The 18,868-nt window shown below is 35.1% G+C and overlaps 1 protein-coding gene across 2 annotated transcripts in view; it reads right to left on the reverse strand.

Moving 5' to 3' along the window:
* Positions 1-18,868, reverse strand: part of SBF2 (SET binding factor 2) — a 432,668-nt gene that overhangs the window by 216,415 nt on the left and 197,385 nt on the right. For both annotated transcript variants that reach the window (XM_028514405.2, XM_036029007.1), the window contains exon 3: positions 12,263-12,400. In XM_028514405.2, the coding sequence (XP_028370206.1) occupies positions 12,263-12,400 (138 nt within the window). The remainder of the gene's footprint in view (positions 1-12,262; positions 12,401-18,868) is intronic.

Here is an 18,868-nt window from a genome sequence, read left to right on the forward strand (position 1 = left end):
TCCCAAACTAGATTTTAGGCGAATTGAGATGAAGAAAGATATCTCATGCCTGCTATGTATCTCCCTCTTTATTCCTCATTTACATTCCCAAAGTATCCCCATTCATTTCCCCCTTTCTTTGATGATACTTTGTTTCCTAACATACCAAATGTCTTTACTGCAAATTCCATTATATTACTGGTTCATAAACACTTTAAAAACTCATTTAAAAACTTTAAAGTGATATAAAGTGAAACTAAATAAAAATTTAGATAGGTTTAACATTAACAATTTTTTTAGAAGATGGCATAAAAAGCAATCTCACATCTATCATAATTTACTGATTACTTAAAAAAATTTACAACACATTGTCTAGTTGAATAATTTTGGAAACGTATTACCAAAAATTTTATACCAAAGATTTCCTTGTAATTTTTGACACAGTGTACTGTATCTTGAAGAGGTAAGAGTCAACATTTTCAAAGTTGTACAATTATGCTTTGGATAGTGTGTGTCCCTAAATTCCTCCCCTACTCAGGCTTCCAAATAATGTGTCATAGTATATTTGGTATGAAGTAATTCACACCAAACAAGAATTTAAAAATATCTACTTTTGAACTGATGATATGATACAAAAGTAAAAGAAAAACACATTTTTTAACAAACAGAGTTGACTGTTCACACTGAAAATAGGAACATTACTAATGACCTATAAAGGAACATAATTTGGGTATTAATCTTTTTCCAAATTATACCTCCCCATTTGTACCATTTTTGGACAATTCCAAAATTCAGTAACTTTCTACCCTGAGCACAGAAATGTTGTCACACAATTCTGGTTAGTATCTACCACCTAAGCATAATTACACAGGAGTCAGAATTTTTTTGAACTTATTTATATTTTCATAATATTGGGAAAGCTCGTAAGAAGATTTCTAACCATTTATTCATTGACTATAAAACTAAACAAGTTATATTTCTGACCAACCTAAAATGGCAAATGGGACAATAGCTGAGCTAAAAACAATTTTTTAAAGACTGATTTCAAATATGCAAAATCCAGATCTTGGTTTCCAATATTTTGTACTCTCATGTGCCAGGGCTCCTTGGAGAAATGGCTGATTCCAAAGCTGATGAAGGAAAGAATTAATATGATCCTGAATTAGCCTGTCATTACATAAAGTTAAAAAAAAAAGCTTTTTTAAGAGAAATTATGGGGCCTTGTCAAAAGAATATAGGAACAAACCTGAGGAGTATCTGTTGGTCAAATCCAGGATAATTTGCGCATTAACACAAGGAAAATTATTAATTATACAGTAATGAAGAAAAATAACACACGAGTCTATATCTCAGACAGACAAGGTGGGACTACTCTCTGCTTATAATAAAATGTCAACTACTGACTGGGAAAGTAGAGGGTGTATATGTTGAAAAATCATCATTTTTCAACAATCATAAAATCTGGCTCAGCAAGAATCATAACTAAATGCTAACTCCAAGGGGGACTGACAAATGAGTAATAGAATATTTGTACAGTCTTACAGTGTCTTTTTAAAAGAATGTTACTTATTAGTTAGTTGCAAGCAAAAAGAATAGCAACCACACAAGTGGGTATCTGACAATCACATGACCAGGTGCCCAAAATTAACATCATTAATAGGAGGCATACAGATATTGTATATTTCCAGATTTGTTCCATTAGAAGGGCTCTCATAAGGAACATACTTAGTATTCCAAATGTTGGTAGTATTCCAATTGTTGATGTATAACCTGAACCTAAAGATGAGAGAATCAGACAGACAAAACAGTAAACATTCTGCCCTGGCTGGTGTGGCTTGAATGGATTGAGTGCTGGCCTGCAAACCAAAGGGTCTCAGGTTCAATTCCCAGTCAGGGCACATGTCTGGGCTTGCATGCCCCAGTAGGGGCATGCAAGAGGCAGCCACACACTGATGTTTCTCTCCCTCTCTTCCCCTCTCTAAAAATAAATAAAATCTTAAAAACAAAACAGTAAACATTCTATTAAAAGGGGCATGGGGCTGCATTATTTGTAAATGTCAATACCATAACACAAAAAAATGCTGAGCTATTCCAGATGAAGAGACAAAAGAGAATTATATTAAATGCATACATGATCTTTAAACTGCATCCTGACTAGAGGACAAAAAGAAGGGCAATAAAGAACATAATTAGATCAAATGATAAAACTGAAATATGAATGACGGATTAGATAAAAGTATAATGCTGATGTTAAATTTCCTAAGATTGATAACTATAATTGTTTATGTAAGAGATCATAATTATTCCTATGACATCTCACTCAAGACTTTAGGGCAACTTTAGGGCAAGAGCAGATGATGCATACATATTTCTCTCAAATTATTCAGGAAAAAATGTTTATATGTAAAGAAGAAAGAGGGACAGAGGGCTACAGGAAGGAAGCTAAGCTATTCAAATAATAAAGAATATTATTTATGATAAAGAAATGGGATAAAGTATTAAAAACAGGTGAACATGGGTACTCAGAATACTCAGCTTGGCGTGGGCAGGTGCACTCCTCAATTACCCATCATGAAATGAATAAATGTCTTGAAAGACTCTTCCAAGAAAAAAAAATTTCACTGAAGCCAAACAATGCCATCTGGTACACTGATAAAGATGGGTTCCTAGAACACTCACCTGGCAGGGGAAGCCCATACTACAAGGGGCCTGCCCTCCAGAAGATTTCCATTTTTTGAGGGGCCCCCCTCTTATACAAATGCTTGCAAAGTTCTTTGAACTTTTCTGTAAGTTTAAAATTATTTCCAAATAAAATTTTGATAAATATCCAAGAATTTCTAGAACCCCATTACATATGCCATATTATCTTTTTTTTCTTTATTAAAGTATAATTGACTGTAAGATATTTAGAGAGGTGGTTTGATATACAGGTACACTGTGAAAAGGATTCCCCACCCAGTAATTAACATATTAATTAATTGGAAGAATTAATAGTTTTGAAATGTTCATACTACCCGAAGCAATCTACAGTTTCAGTGCAATCCCTATCAAAATTCCAATCATATTTTTCTTACAAATAGAACATAGAATCATAAAATTCACACAGAACCACAAAAGACCCTAAATAGCCAAAATAATTTTGAGAAAAAATAATAAAGTTGGAATCACCACACTTCCTGATTTCAATGTAAATTGTAAAATTATAGTAATCAAAACAGTAATGGTTTTGGCATAAAAACAGACACATAGGTCAGTGGAACAAACTATAGAACCCAGAAATAAACAAATGTTTATACAGTAAATTAATCTGTGACAAAGGAACCAAGAATATAGAATGGTAAAAGGATAGTCCATTCAGTAAGTGGGTAGATACATGCAAAAGAACGAAACTGAAATCCTTTCTTACACCATATACAACAGTAAATTCAAAATGTATTAAAGACTTGAATGTAGGACATGAAACCAGCTAACTGCTAAGTGAAATGTGGGGGGTAAGCTCCATGATGAAGGCCTTGATAATGAATTTTTACATTTGACACCAAAAGTAATTGCAATAAAAGCAAAAATTAGTGGGAATGCATGAACCTATAAAGCTTCTGCACAGCAAAATCAAAAGGAACCTATAGAATGGGAGCAAATATTTGCAAATCATTTATCTAAAATGCATAAGGAACTCACACAACAACAAAATCCAATTAAAAATAGACAAAGGCCATGAACAGACATTTTTCCAAAGAAGAATACAAATGGCAACAGGTACATGAAAAGGTGTTCAACATATCAGAGAAATGCAAATCAAGACTACAATGAGATCATCAAATATCTCCTAGAATAGCTGTCATCAACAAGACAAGAGATAATCATTGGCAAGGCTGTGGAGGAACGGGAATACTCATGCACTGTTGGTGAAAAATGTAAATCGGTGCAACCACTGCGGAAGACAGTATGGATGTTCCTCAGAAACTTACAAATAGAACTACCATATGATTCAGAAATGTCACTTCTGATTATATATCAAAAGGAAATGAAAACAAGATATCACAGACCTATCTGTACTCCCATGTTCACTGCAGCATTATTCACAGTAGCCAAGGCATGGAAACAAGCTAAGTGTCTATCAAAAGTTGAATGGATTAAATAACCAGAGACATTGAAATAAAGAACAGACAGTAACCAGAGGAGAGGGGGGAGGGAGATAATGGGGAAAGAAAGGGAAGGGTCATCAAAGAACATGTATAAAGGACCCATGGATAAAGACAAAGGGGGTAGGACTGAGGGTGGGGTGGGGGAAAGTGGTAGTGGGGAAATGGAGACAACTGTATTTGAACAATTTTTTTTAAAGATTAAATAAAAGAAAAAAAATTGAATGGATTAAGATGTAACACATACACACACCCAGGATTATTCAGCCTTAAGAAAGAAGGAAATCCTGCTGTTTATGACAACATGGATGGCCCTTGAGGGCATTATGCTAAGTGAAATAAGCCAGACAAGGAAAGACAAATTGTGCATGACATTATTTATATGCAGACTCTTAAGGGAAAAAAAAAAAAGCAAACTCATAGAAATAGAGAATAGAATGGTGGTTATATGGGCTGAGGTTTGGGGTAATAGGGAGAAGTTGGTAAAAGGATCGAAATTTTCAGCCATAACATGAATAAGCCTGAGGATCTATAGTAGAATATGGTGACTCTAGTTGATAACTGTATTGTATAATTGAAGTTCACTAAGACAGCAGATTATAAATGCTCTCATAAAAAAAACCCGTAAATATGTGAGACGATATCCCAGTATCAAGGGATATCTTTCTGTTTATCAACATTCATTAGGGATATTGGGCTGTATTTTCTTTTCTTGAAGCATCCTTGCCTAGTTTTGGTATCAGGGTAATGCTGGCCTTTTAAAACGAGTTTGGAAGTACTCCCTGCTCTTCTATTTTTCTGGAAGAGTTGGAGGATTGGTATTGATTTTCTTTAAATGTATGGTAGAAGTGACTAGTAGCGCCTTCTGTATTGGACTTTTCTTTGGTGGGAGGAATTTGCTTATTAATTCAGTATCATTACTACTAATTGGTCTGTTCATATGTCATATTCCTTCATGATTCAGTCCTGGTAGGCTGGTATTTCTAGGAATTTATTCATTTCTTCTAAGTTGTCCAATTTCTTGGCATGCAATTACTCATGATAGTCTCTTATGATCCTTTGTGTTTGTGTCACATCAGTTCTTTTTTTTATTTTTTAAAAGATTGTATTTATTTATTTTTAGAGGGTGAGGGAGGGAGAAAGAGGGGGAGAGAAACACTGATATGTGGTTGCCTCTCGCACACCCCCTACTGGAGACCTGCCCCACAATGCAGGTGTGTGCTCTACACTGGGAATCAAACCAGCAACCCTTTGGTTCACAGGCCAGTGCTCAATCCACTGAACCACACCAGCCAAGGCCATATCAGTTCTAATGTCTTCCTCTTACATTTCTAATTTTGAGTCCTTCCTCTTTTTTCTTGGTGAGCTAGGTAAAGGCTTGCCATTTTGTTTATCTCTTCAAAAAAACATTGATCATTTCTATGGTCTTTTTATTCTCTATTTCATTAAATGTTTCTCTGATCATTAGTTCCTTTGCCTACTAACTTCAGGCTTTGCTATTCTTTCTCTAGGTCCCTAAGGTATAACTTAAGTTAGTTCTTTATTTGAGGTCTTTCTCTCTTTTTTATATTAATGTAGATATTCATCACTACACATTTCCTCCTTATATATGCTTTTGCTTCAGCCCACATTTTTGGTATGTTGTATTTTCATTATCATAAGATAATTTTTGTTTCCTATTTTGGTTCATTTTTGACCTGTTGATTGTTCGGGAACAGGTTATTTAACCTCTACATACTTGTGAATTTTCCAGTTTTCTTCTTGTAACTAGTTCTAGATTCACATTTTTGTGATTGGACAATATGCATGATATGATTTCAATCTTCTTAATTTTATTAAGACTTGTTCTGTGGTCTAACATATGATCTATCCTGGAGAATGTTCTACATATGCTTGAGAAGAATGTGGGTTTTCTGCTACTGTTAGATGATTCTCTGTATGTCTGTTAGGTCTATCTGATCTAACATGTTGTTTAAGAACAATTTTCCTTACTGATTTTGCCTGTATGATATATCCATTGTTGAATGTGGGGTACTAAAGTTCTCTATTATCACTGTACTTTTGTCATTATTTTTCCTTCAGATCTGTTAATATGTGTTTTATACACTTAGGTGCTCTAATGCATAGTGAATAAATATTTACAATTGTTATATCCTCTTGTTGAGTTGGCTACTTTATCATTATACAATGACCTTCTGAGACTCTTATTACAATTTGGGCTTAAAGTCCATTTTGTCTTAGCTACCCTAGCTTTCTTTTGGTTTCCAATTATATGGAATGTTCCTTCCCTTCCCTTTCCCTTTCCCTTTCCCTTTCCCTTCCCTTTTCCTTTCCTTCCCTTCCCCTTTCCTTTTCTTTTTTTGTCCCTTCACTTTCAGTTGCTGTGTGTCCTTAAAGCTGAAGTGAGTCTCTAGTAGGCACTCATATAGTTTGGTCCTATTTTTTAATTCATTTACCATCCTATGTGTTTGGATTGGAGAATTTAGTCTATTCACATTTAAAGTAATTATTGATGGGTATGTACTTAGTATTGCCATTTAGTTCATTGTTTCCTGGATATTTTTAAAATTCCTTTGTCCCCTTCTTCCTCTCTTGCTCTCTTCCTTTGTGATTTGATGGTTTTGTAGATGGGTATGCATAGATTGTTTCATTATCTGTTGTTTGTGGTTACCATGAGGGTTGACATAAAATAACTCATATTTATGAGAGGATACTGTAAATTAATAAAAGCTAAAGTTTGAACGCCAGTATATTATAAAGCTCCACATTCCTCCATTTAGTTTTTGATGTCATGATTTATATCCTTTTGTTTTGTATATACAATAACAGATTATTGTAATTGTAATTATTTTTTACATTTATCTTTTAATTTTCAGAGCCTTTGTAAGTTATTAACCCCCATCATTACATTAGATTGTTCTGAATTTTACTATATATTTACTTTTGCAAGTGAGATTTACATTTTCATGTTTTCCTGTACTAATTAGCACCCTTTGATTTCAGTTTAAAGAAGTCTCTGTAAGACTTCTTGTAAAGCCAGTTACTGTTGATGAACTCCTTCAGCTTTTGCTTGTCTGAAAAACTCACTATCTCTCCCTCAATTCTAAAGGACAGGTTTCTGGTTAGACTACTCTTTTTTGTCAGTTTTTGTCTTTTAGCACTTTCAATATATCTTGCCAGTCCCTTCTGGCCTGTGAAGTTTTTCCTGAAAACTCTGCTCATTGTCTTAATAAGGGTTCTCTTACAAGAGGCATTATACAAACAAATTGTTTTTATCTTGCTGCTTTCAAAATTCTCTCCTGTAACTTTTCACACTTTAATTACAACACATCTTGGTGTTGGTCTCTTTGGATTCATTTTATTTGGAATTTGCTAAGCTTTGTGGATCTGGATTTCTGTTTTCTTCCCCAAAGTAAGGAAGTTTTCAGCCATTATTTCTGCAAGTACATTTTCTGCCTCTTTCCCTTCACTTTCTGGAATCCCTATGATACAAATATTAATCAGCTTGATTTTGTCCCATAAGACCCTTAAGCTACTGTCAATCTTTTCATTCTTTATTTTTGCTGTTTTGATTTCCATTGCCCTCTCCTGAAGTTCACTGATCCTTTCTTCTGTTTTATCTAGACAGATGTTGAGCCCCTCTATTGTATTTTTTCAATGTAACTTTTTATTCTTCAGCTCTATGACTTCCATTTGCTGAAATTCTCACTTTGTTCATCCATTCTTCTGAGTTCAGTCAGAATCTTTATGATCATTAATTTAAATCATTTATCTAGTGTTTTAAATCGAGTATTCCCATTTCATTAGGTATTAAGGTATTCATAAGGTATTTTTCTGAGGTTTGATCATATTCTTTTTTTTATTGTTGTTCTAATATAGTTGTCTGCCTTCCCACCACCTCCCACCCCCGCCATCCTCACCTCCCTCCTTTGATCCCCACCCCTTTGGTTTTGTCCAAGTGTCCTTTATCACTGTTCCTGAAAACCCTTCACCTTTCCCCTTCCCCATTATCCCCTCCCATCTCCCCTCTGGGTACTGTCTGTTTGTTCTTAATTTCAATGTCTCTCATTCTATTTTGCTCATTTGTTTGTTTTGTTGATTAGGTTCCACTTATAGGTGAGATCATATTGTATTTGTCCCTCACCACCTGGCTTATATCACTTAGCTTAATGTTCTCCAGTTCCACCCATGCTATTGCAAAGGGTAGGAGCTCCTTCTTTCTTTCTGCTGCATAGTATTCTGTTGTGCAAATGTACTATAGTTTTTTGATCCATTCATTTACTGATGGGCACTTAGGTTGCTTCTAGCACTTGGCTATTGTAAATTGTGCTGCTATGAACACTAGGGTGCATAGATTCTTTTGGATTATTGTTTCAGGATTCTTAGGATGTAATCCCAGCAGTGGAATTGCCGGATCAAAAGGCAGTTCCACTTTTAGTTTTCTGAGGAAATTCCATACTGTTTTCCATAGTGGCTGCATCAGTCTGCAATCTCACTAACAGTGAACTAGGGTTCCCTTTTCTCCACATCCTAACGCTTGTTGCTTGTTCCTTTGTTTATGATGGCCATTCTTACCAGTGTGAAGTGGTATCTCATTGTGGTTTTAATTTGCATCTCTCTGATGGCTAGTGATGCTGAGCATCTTTTCATATGTCTCTGGACCCTTTGTATGTCCTCCTTGAAGAAGTGTCTGTTCAAGTCCTTTGCCCATTTTTTAATTGTTTTTTTTTTTTCCTAGAGTAGAGTCATATGAGTTCTTTATGTATTTTGGAGACCAAGCCCTTGTCTGAGATATCATTGGCTAATATGTTTTCCCATACAGTTGGTTCTTTTTTCATTTTAATGATCATATTCTTTAGTTTAGACACATTATTTTATTTCTTCATCTTCTCGGACTCTCTGTATTGGCTCCTATGATTTAGATAAAACAACCACTGCTCCTAGTCTTCAAGGAAGGACATATTGTAGGAGATAAAATTTATCATCCAATCTTGTCCTAACTCTTGGCTGGCTCTCAAAATTCTACGATGGTCCCAGCAGCCGACATTATTCTTAGTGCTCCCTGTAGTTGAGGGTGTGCCAAGCTCTGTCAGTGCAGCAAGGAGGCAGATCACAGTCAGCACCTAGATTTATGCTGATTAAAAGGCCTTCAGGCAGCAGCTTTTAATATATGCAAATAGGATTCTATCCAGGAAAGATTAGAAGATGGGCATTTCTTTCAGTAAACTACTTGGAGATGGGTGTTTCTGTCTGCTCCCTCTGCGCTGAGAACTGGAGGGACTGTCTAGTTTGTTTGCTTCAGTTCTGTGGGAGAGCTCCAGCCCTGCTTCCTATTAGAATCAGGGGATTAAAAGAGTGTTTCCTTTGGATGGCAGATGCAAAATCTAGGGCACCAGATGTGTGTATAAGCTCTTTCCAAAGAGAAACCAATGAACTACAGTAAGCTAGAGAGAGAACAATATGGCAGTATCTGCCAGCCTTCTTTATCTCCAGGGAGAATCAAAATCAACCTCTAGATGTGAGCTAAATTAGACACCTGAACTGTAGGCAGCAGCTTTTAAAGTAAGAAAATAGGACTCTATCCTTGAAAGACTAAAAGATGGGCATTTTTCTCTGTTTCTGAAATGCTGAGCCCTAGAGGGATAGCCACAGCAAACTTCTGAACCCATTACAAACTCTTTCTTTATGTTCTATAGTCTGCTGGGTCTCATGAACACAACTCTATTGACTTCCAGAGCTAGGAGTTTGGGGGGCCCATCCCTCATGTGGACTCAACATTTGGGAGTTAGGTATTTGGCCCAAACTCTTCATGCCTAAGGGAAAGCTGTAAGTTTTAAGTTCATTCCTGATTGCCTGTCACTGTTCCACGGGTGGGGGGTTCATAGTGAGACTCTGTCTTAGCCTTCTCTACTCATTTTAGTATGGGTATTTTCTCCCTTGCTCAATGTATAGCACTTACTCAGGAATTTCTGAATTTCTTTTAGTGGGAATTGCTTCATGTGTAGCTGTAGATTCAATGTGTCCACAGAAGGAAATGACTTCAGGAACTTCCTAGGTTATCGTCTTGGGTTAGAACGCCCCCTCCACACACACTGTCTTAGAGTATTAGTTTTTTATCAGTAGAAGGAGTGGTAGGTAAGGAGAGAGGAGAGAGAACCTAAATAATCTCAGGTAATTTCATTAGATAATTCTAAACAGTTAATTTCTTTATTTACTTCCTTATTTATTTTTATCCTTACTTGATGACATTTTATCATTGCTTGTAGAGAGAGAGGAAGGCAGAGAAGAGAGAGAAAGAAACAATCCAAGAGAGAAGTACTGACTGGCTGTCTCTTGTACAGGCCTGGACTGGGAATGAACCCAAAACCTAAGTATGTGCCCTGACAAGGAATGGAACTACAACTTCTTGGTTATAGATGATGCTCCAACCAACTGAGCCACACTGGCAAGGGCTCATTAGATAATACTAGAAAGTTGTAAAGAGATGCCCCCAAGAATATGAAAATGAAAGAAAATGTTGCATTCTCAGCACCAACTTAAAATTCTAAAGATCAATTTAGATAAATATGAAAGGTTACCTAAAAGAGAAAAAGAGACTGTTGACTAGGGAACACTCTTTTTTATTTAGACTGAAATAATCAAAATAGGAATTTGATTAGATATTTGTTGATAACATCCACCCAAACATTATCCAGGACAGAGATGACCAGAGTCACAGACTTCTAAGCTATCTGTCCTCAATGACAACATAATGCTTAATTTCAAATATAAACAATGGGCTCTGTTGGTCTGACAGTCATTAAATATTTGACATTACTCCTTAGTTTGATTCCACAATCAAAATGCTTCTGATTTGGATATGACTTCTCACAAAAATCTGACAAGAAGAGAATGTGCTGATAATGCAGATAAAATATATTTTGTTCTATCTAACCTTTTAACTTATCACTGTAAATTAATAAACTAGTATACTGGTTTTAACACATCAGTCTTATTATAAACTTGAATAATGTGAATCTGTATCATGAAAAGTGATTTGTCTCCCTTTGTACTGGAAATCAGATTTCTACATCTAGAAAATTCAGATATTGGAATTTAATTAAAGTAACCAAAAAACAAATGCTTCTTTGTGAGGTCATTTCAGAAAGCAAGCCAATCCTTTTCCCTGCTGATAATACTCATTCATCTGTATGTAGCAGAAAGTACAGCAAATAATGCAAATTGACTCTCTCAATATCCTCCAAACTCCCTTATAGTTTCTTTCTTGTATTGCTGAGCCTTGAAAGCAAAACAAACAAATAACAACAAGAAAAAGGCTTTCCTCATTCCTTTACAAGGGAGTGGGATTTGCATGCAAACCTGACTTTCTCAGGGAACCATCTACCCATATGAGATTTAAACAAGTCAACAACTTGAGAATCTGGCTGCACATAGAGACTGGATTTTTTAGGGCACTTATATGAAGATTATATTGTCTAGTGCCCAACATCGTAACTGCCAACTGGTACTGGGCAGTTCCTAGTACCCAGAATTAGTTTCCAGCTTATTCTTCACCCATGAAATTACATAAACTGCCCAATAATACATTGTCATAAATCCTTTCTTGCATAAATTAGAGAAAGTATATCCAACTGTCTGAAACTAAGAATCCCAACTAATAAGCTGAAAGACTTAGCATTTTTATTTCTATAGTTGTAGCCTATGAATTTCAGTCCTACCATCTTGCTACTACCACCAATAGTAATGAGTTAATATTTACTTAGGTGCTTCAAAAACAGTATCAAGAATTGTGGTAAGTGATCTATAAACATCCTTATTAAATACTCTATGTTCCATGAAAGACACCCCTCAGGAAAAGGACTGACAAGAAAAATTACAGGAAAATTTGACAGGATACAAATCTTAATAAACAAATTCACAGATATGTTATTCTTAGAAGCATTCAGATTAAGATTTTTATTTTAGAACAATTAAACTTGGATGTAACTGTTGTTCTTGCTCTTATCAACAATACAGTAATTTAACCTTATTAAAGTAGCTCACTGAACTCAAGCTGGCAGTTCTAACAAAAACAAATATGGCATAGAAAATTCCTAAATGTTGGCATTTTAACTAGACTCTGGCTAGAAAAGTTGTCGTACCTGAAGATCGATTTCTGCCTCATAGAAGGTTAGGCATGAGCAGTAATGTCGATCTGAGTCGATATCTGTCAGGACCACCACAAAAAACGTCGGCTGCTTCCGCTCTCTGGACAGCTGCCACCCACTGGGCTGACAGAACTAAATGGGATAAAAAAAATTGCCACATTTTAAAAGCACAATAATGAGAATTTATTAGTTACAAATCTCTGAGAAATGTTAAATATCCCCAAATTTTAAAAAATGTCCAGCTGATTTGACATGTTACCTCAGCCAATATAAAAAATAAATCATGTACAGATTCATAATGTAAAACACCTGCACTAACGCGCATATGTATTTATGAGTAGCCTAGATTTTCCACAGATACCACTCGTGCTGAGGCCTCAGTGTGCATATATAGAACAAAGCACCGAAACAAGAGACTTTCCCCCATTAAAAGAGATCATAAAAGTAAGTTGAAAATAAAGTGCTGTCTCCATCATTGATGGAAAATATAATTATTTTTAAATTCTTTCATTAATCTACAATTCAGTATAATGAAAAGGATAATCTTGTTCATCAAGGCAGACTACAATCTGGGCTATCACGCAATATATACCCTCAGACCACAGTGGAATTAAACTAGAAACCAGAAACAAAAAGATAGCTGAAAAATCCCAAAATACTTGAAAATTAAACAACACACCTCTAAGTAACACATGGGTAAAAGCACAACCTCAACATTTTTTTAAACATTATGAATACATGAAAATAAAAATGCACCCTGGCTGGCATAGCTCAGTGGATGGAGGGCGGGCTGCGAACCAAAGCATCGCAGGTTCGATTCTCAGTCAGGGTATATACCTGGGTTGCAGGCCACCGCCCCCAGCAACCGCACATTGATGTTTCTGTCTCTCTCTCTTTCTCCCTCCCTTCCCTCTCTAAAAATAAAATAAATAAAATCTTTAAAAAAAAAGAAGATAAGCCACGGATTGGAGAAAATATTTGTAAGGGACATATCTGATAATGTACTGTCATCTAAAATATACAAAGAATTCTTAAAACTCAATAATAAGAAAATGAACAACCCAATTTTAAAAAGGGTAAAGAAGTTCTACAGAAAGCAGTAATTATATGAAAAGATGCTCAACATCTTAAGTCATTAAGAAATTGCAAATAAAAACAGTAAGATACCACTACACACCTACAATAATGGCAGAAATCCACAACACTGATAAAGTTAAATGCTCTCAAGGATGCAAAGCAACAGGAACTCTCATTCATTGCTGACGGGAGTGCAAAACAGGGCAGTCACTATAGAAGACAGTGTGGCAGCTTCTTACAAAACTAACTATACTCTTAGCATATGATTGAGCAATTGTGCTCCTTGGTTTTCAACCCAAAGGAGCTGAAAACAATGTTCACACAAAACCCTGCTCATGAATATTTATAGCAATCAATATATCCTCCAGTAGTTAAATGGAAAAATAAACTGTGGCGCACCCACACAGTAGAATATTATTTAGCGCCAAAAAGAAATGAGCTATCAAGCAATGAGAAGGCATGGAGAAAACTTAAATGCATATTACTTAAGTGAAAAACACCAATTCGAAAGGGCTACATATGGTATGATTTGAACTATATGACATCCTGAAAAATGCAAAACTATGGAGACAGTAGAAATACTAGTGGTTGCCAGCAGTTGGCAGTATTGTGGAGAACAGACAGAACACAGGATTTTTAGGGCAGTGGAACTATTCCGTATGATACTGTTAATGGTGGATACTATACCAAGAGTGAATTCTAACATAAATTATGGACTTTTGGTAATAATACTGTATCAAGTCAATGCAGTCATCCATCGAGTGTAACAAATGTACCACTGTGGTGAGGAATATTGACAGTATGGCAAGCTGTGCTTAGGGAGCAGGAAGTATATTGAAAACTCTACTTTCCGCTCAATTTTGCTGTGATGTTAAACTGCTCAAGAAAGCAAAGTCATTTTTTTTTAACAAAGATGTCTTGAAGGAGAAAAAGATATCATTAGCAGTGTTCTTCAAGAGATAAAACAAAAATAGAAATGAGATCCCCAACATAGCAGCGCCCTGTGCCAGATTACCTTCTGTTACTCTATTTAAAACCTGTTGGTCTGGTAGAATTTCTTATTCTGTAGAGAAGTTGTGAATATGATTAATGTTTCTTTCCAAATGCAGTAAATCATCCAAATCTCACTTTTTTATGTCTTTTTAGATTGAATCAATGAGGCAATGAGAGGAGAGATAGGTTTTGGAAAAATTTGATACAGGAGAAAGTTAGTTTTATAGACATGATGATGGAAACTAAGGTCATAACCAAGGGGGTAATAATCATAGTAACTAACATTTACTTCACTGAATTATATGCCAGATGCTATTCCGAGCATTTTGCACAGGTTAATTTGTGTAAACTTTCCAAGATTAGTAGCAGATAAGTACTAATATTCTACCTTTTATAAATGAGGAAACTGAGGCACTGAGGTATTAAATAATTGCTCAAGATTATACAGTTAATCTGCCCTGGTTGGTGTAGCTCTGTGGACTGAACACAGGCCTGTGAAGCAAAGGGCCACGGGTTCAACTCCCAGCCAGGGCACATGCGTGGGTTGCAGGCCAGGTCTCCAGTATGGGGTGTGTGAGAGGCAATCACACACTGATGTTTCTCTCCCTTTCTCCTTCCCTCCCCCTTTCTCTAAAAATAAATAAATAGAATCTTAAAAAAAAGATTACTCAGTTAATCTGGTATAACAGTTAATATTACACAGTTAATGTAACAGATTATGAAAAGTACACTGATGTGTTTACAGATTCCACACTGCAACTAACCTTTAAGAAAAGACTATTTGCTAAATTTTGGTGTGGTATTCAAATAAGAGTTTCCACAATTATCTGGAAAGGTTATTAAAATACTCCTCCTCTTTCCAACTGCATATATATTTGTGGGACCTGATTTTCTTCATATAGTTTATGAAGGTTTAGTTTATATAGTTCACAATAGTTTACTGTTACTTTAAATGAATATATAGCTTTAAATTATCTAGTTCTAATTTCTACACAAATGAGTAGATAAAACTACATAAACAAAACTCTCTGAGGATCTTCAATAATTTGTGAGAGTACAGAACGTGAGACTCAAAAGTATGAGAGCTGCTAATCTAGTGAAATGCATGTTAGCATGTAACTAGCCCTGGCTTAAGCTACTTGGGTAGCAGGATGGTATAATCTTGGTAGAACTGAGGAGTTTTATCAGGTGAAACCAAAACCCAGAAGTTTCTTTCAAAATCTTCTTACTGTTTCTCAACAAACTTCTTTCCGGAATCAAGTGCATTCTTCTAAAATGAGCTTCAATCAGTGTCAAAATCAGGAAACAAGTGTCTGGGCTTAGGTTATAAAATAGCATACTGATTTATACAGCCTGCATCATCAGTTCAACAAACAACTCTTCTGAGGCAAAGTGAATCCATTCTGTAAATTATAGTAAATAATCTTATTTTTTCTGAGGTCTTTCATTCATTATTATTAGCTGCTCATTAGGCTTGGTAAACAGTAGAAAGCTATGACAACTGCATATTTGCACAAAATTTAAATAAGGCTATAGGTCTTCAAAAAGGATTAAACTCTTTATCTTAATTCCAAATATACTAAGTTCTTAAATCAAAGGTACTAGTCAGTCACAGAGTTCACAGATGACAAAATAACGTTTACAAGCAAATAGATCTATTTACTTAGATAAGAAAGCAGATATTCTGCTGCTTAAAACTGGAAAAAGTGACCCTTAATGTGCCCAATTTTCTCAAATGGTTTACGCATACACAAAACAAAATTTAAAATTACAGAATAACCAAAAATGTCCATAGCATCATTGGGACTAATTTGAATGACCTTTCAAAGGTGAAATACTGTAGAAAATTCTCTGAATAACAGTCACCCTTAATATTTTCCAAGACTTTCATCTACACATCTACAAATTTACAGCTTACCAAAACACATTATCCAATTTTCATATAAAAATTAAAGGTGTCCCCTTTTTAAAAAGCCTGTAAGAAGTCCTTCTTCTAGTAGAAAGTAATAAACAAATAACATCCAGAAAGAATATGAGTTTAGAGAGTAAGACCTCCTTGGTTACTTAAATGGCCTCATTTCCCCAAGTTACAATATAACAGGAATTCTATTAAATTCTGATTTTTAAGAAAGTATTAACAACAAAACTTTTGGGAAATTCCAAGGATCATTTTTCAGATTCAGTAAGGATGGTACTTCTTCAAAACTAAGTTCAATGTGACCACAGCTAAGATAGTAATGGTAATTCATGGTAAACCTGGTCAGATTTTTTTTTTACTGTATTTTTTACAAAGGGGCTGTCAGAATGGTCAATTACACACTGGTTACACATGAGATTCCTTATTTGATACTTAAATTACAGTTACATAAAGGAATTCTTTTATATGCTGCATTTAGAAGTATCATTAGAATCAACTCCATAGCAAATTTTGATGCTGTATTCTCAAATGAAAATATACTCAGGAAATAAACAACAGTTCTTATAATTGAGTTTATACAAAGGTTTTTCAAAGGATGAAAATGTAACTTTAATGTCTCCTTTTCAAATTCACTGTATCATAAGATTAAGTAATAACAAAATCTGGGGTATCAGATGACTCCACTATTTAATGAGAAATACTCCTCACAGGATTTAGACTTGAAATATAAAAATGGTAGCTGGCTCAATCACTTCCAATCTTCACTGAAAGTATGCTGAGGAAGTAATAAACAATGGGGGAGTGGACACAACAATTCTTGAACCTGAGCTCAAGTCACATTTCTGACAGGAATGTGAGAGAATGTTTAGACAGCTGGAAACAGAGTAGTCACTAAAAGATAGTAAGCAGAATGATAAGCATTAAACAAACGAGATAAAATCAAAATTTTGCTCTCCCCAGTGTCTCTATTGGCAAACAGGAAAAAAAACGAAATCGCAGGTGCAAAGTGTTTGGAATTGATTGTCATAACTGACTGGCCTACATTTTGCCTTCCCTTTTCAAGTCACTGAGGAAATACATCTATTTGGAGCAATATTATCAATGAACATACCCTATAAGCTAACTAGTAACACTGTTTTCAAACACACATGAGTCTATGCAACAACTTCTGTTTATGACTACTCCGTTCCACCTGAACCTCATCATTTCACACAGAACAGGCTCATACCAATTTTACAACAAAGCCTTTTCAGTATGTCCTTTGTTCAGCTCCAGTGTTCTTTAAGACCTTGGCATAACCTGAAAGCACATGATACTTCAAGGTTAGAACAGACAGACGTTGTTAGACCACACATTAATCCATTACAAATACCACCGCTGTTTACTTCCTTCTTTCTTCAATTGCCCAAATTTATGAACTAGATCATTTGCCAAATAGGCCACTCATCTGTAAATAAAAGTGCCAAAAATCCCTCATATTTGTGACATACTTTACACATAAGAGTATCCTACAAGGTTCCTTTACAAATGATGAAACCAATGTACGAGATGTTAAGGTCACACAGCTAGTAACAAAGGCAGGGCTAGAATTGAAGTCTCTATATCTCTAGGAACTGTCTTTTCATGAAATTATCTTAAAAAACTAAGCTCTTTGCCATGCAACCTTTCCTTATAACATTTATCCCCAGATGTGTGTAATATTTACATAAAAGGGGATACACACACACACACAATTATGAGTCCTGTTTTTCTCTACCTTCTATAACTGTACATTTTCTCACATATATGTTTTTAAGAAAATTATTTTTAATTACTAAATATTATATCATCATACAGGTAGGTATACATAAGTACCATAACTCAGACAAGCCTTTACTGTTGGTTGTTTAAGGTGTTTATAGTTTTTTAACAACTAATACTGGGTTAAACATGGTGTTTTATAAATCTTTCCAGGCATGTCTCAATATTTTCTTAGGGAACAAGAACTGGTTTTGTAAAGCATAATCAAAATGAGCACAAAAATGTTTAATTACCCTTGAATTCCTTTTAAAGGTTAGGCAACCCCTAAATTATTTTGTTTTGCTAATAGACTTCTAAAGAGGACAGAAAAGAAGTGATAACAAAGAACTGTTATTGTGACAATATTCTGACCAAAGAAGCACTGATCTGTAAAATAAAGTAACAGAAACCTTAGGAGACTGAAATCTGTTGCCAAGCCTGGCCATGGTAATGGCAGGTGTGTGCTGACATTACCATATACAGGTATTTTCCAAAAGTTCAGAGAAAACACAGTAGTCATAAACCTTTGGAAGAGAAGCCAATTTAAGATCTGGGAAACTCTCCAATGTTTTGTTACCATAAAATAATGGGAATCATATATATGTGCCTAATTTTAGTGGACGGTTTTGATGAAGTATACTTAAAAAAAGACTACTCAGGATTATTTGCTTTAAATGAAGCCTAATTTAAATGGCTCACCTATACTTCTTTTAGTAGAAATTTACATTCAGCTATTTTATTACTACTATAAAACATACATTGTCCTCATCAGTATAATAAAACTTTTACTATGTATAAGATAATAATTGTGTGCCTAGAGAATCCAAGCAATT

The sequence above is a fragment of the Phyllostomus discolor genome, chromosome 6 (assembly GCF_004126475.2).
Source record: "Phyllostomus discolor isolate MPI-MPIP mPhyDis1 chromosome 6, mPhyDis1.pri.v3, whole genome shotgun sequence".
Classification (NCBI taxonomy): Eukaryota; Metazoa; Chordata; class Mammalia; order Chiroptera; family Phyllostomidae; genus Phyllostomus; species Phyllostomus discolor.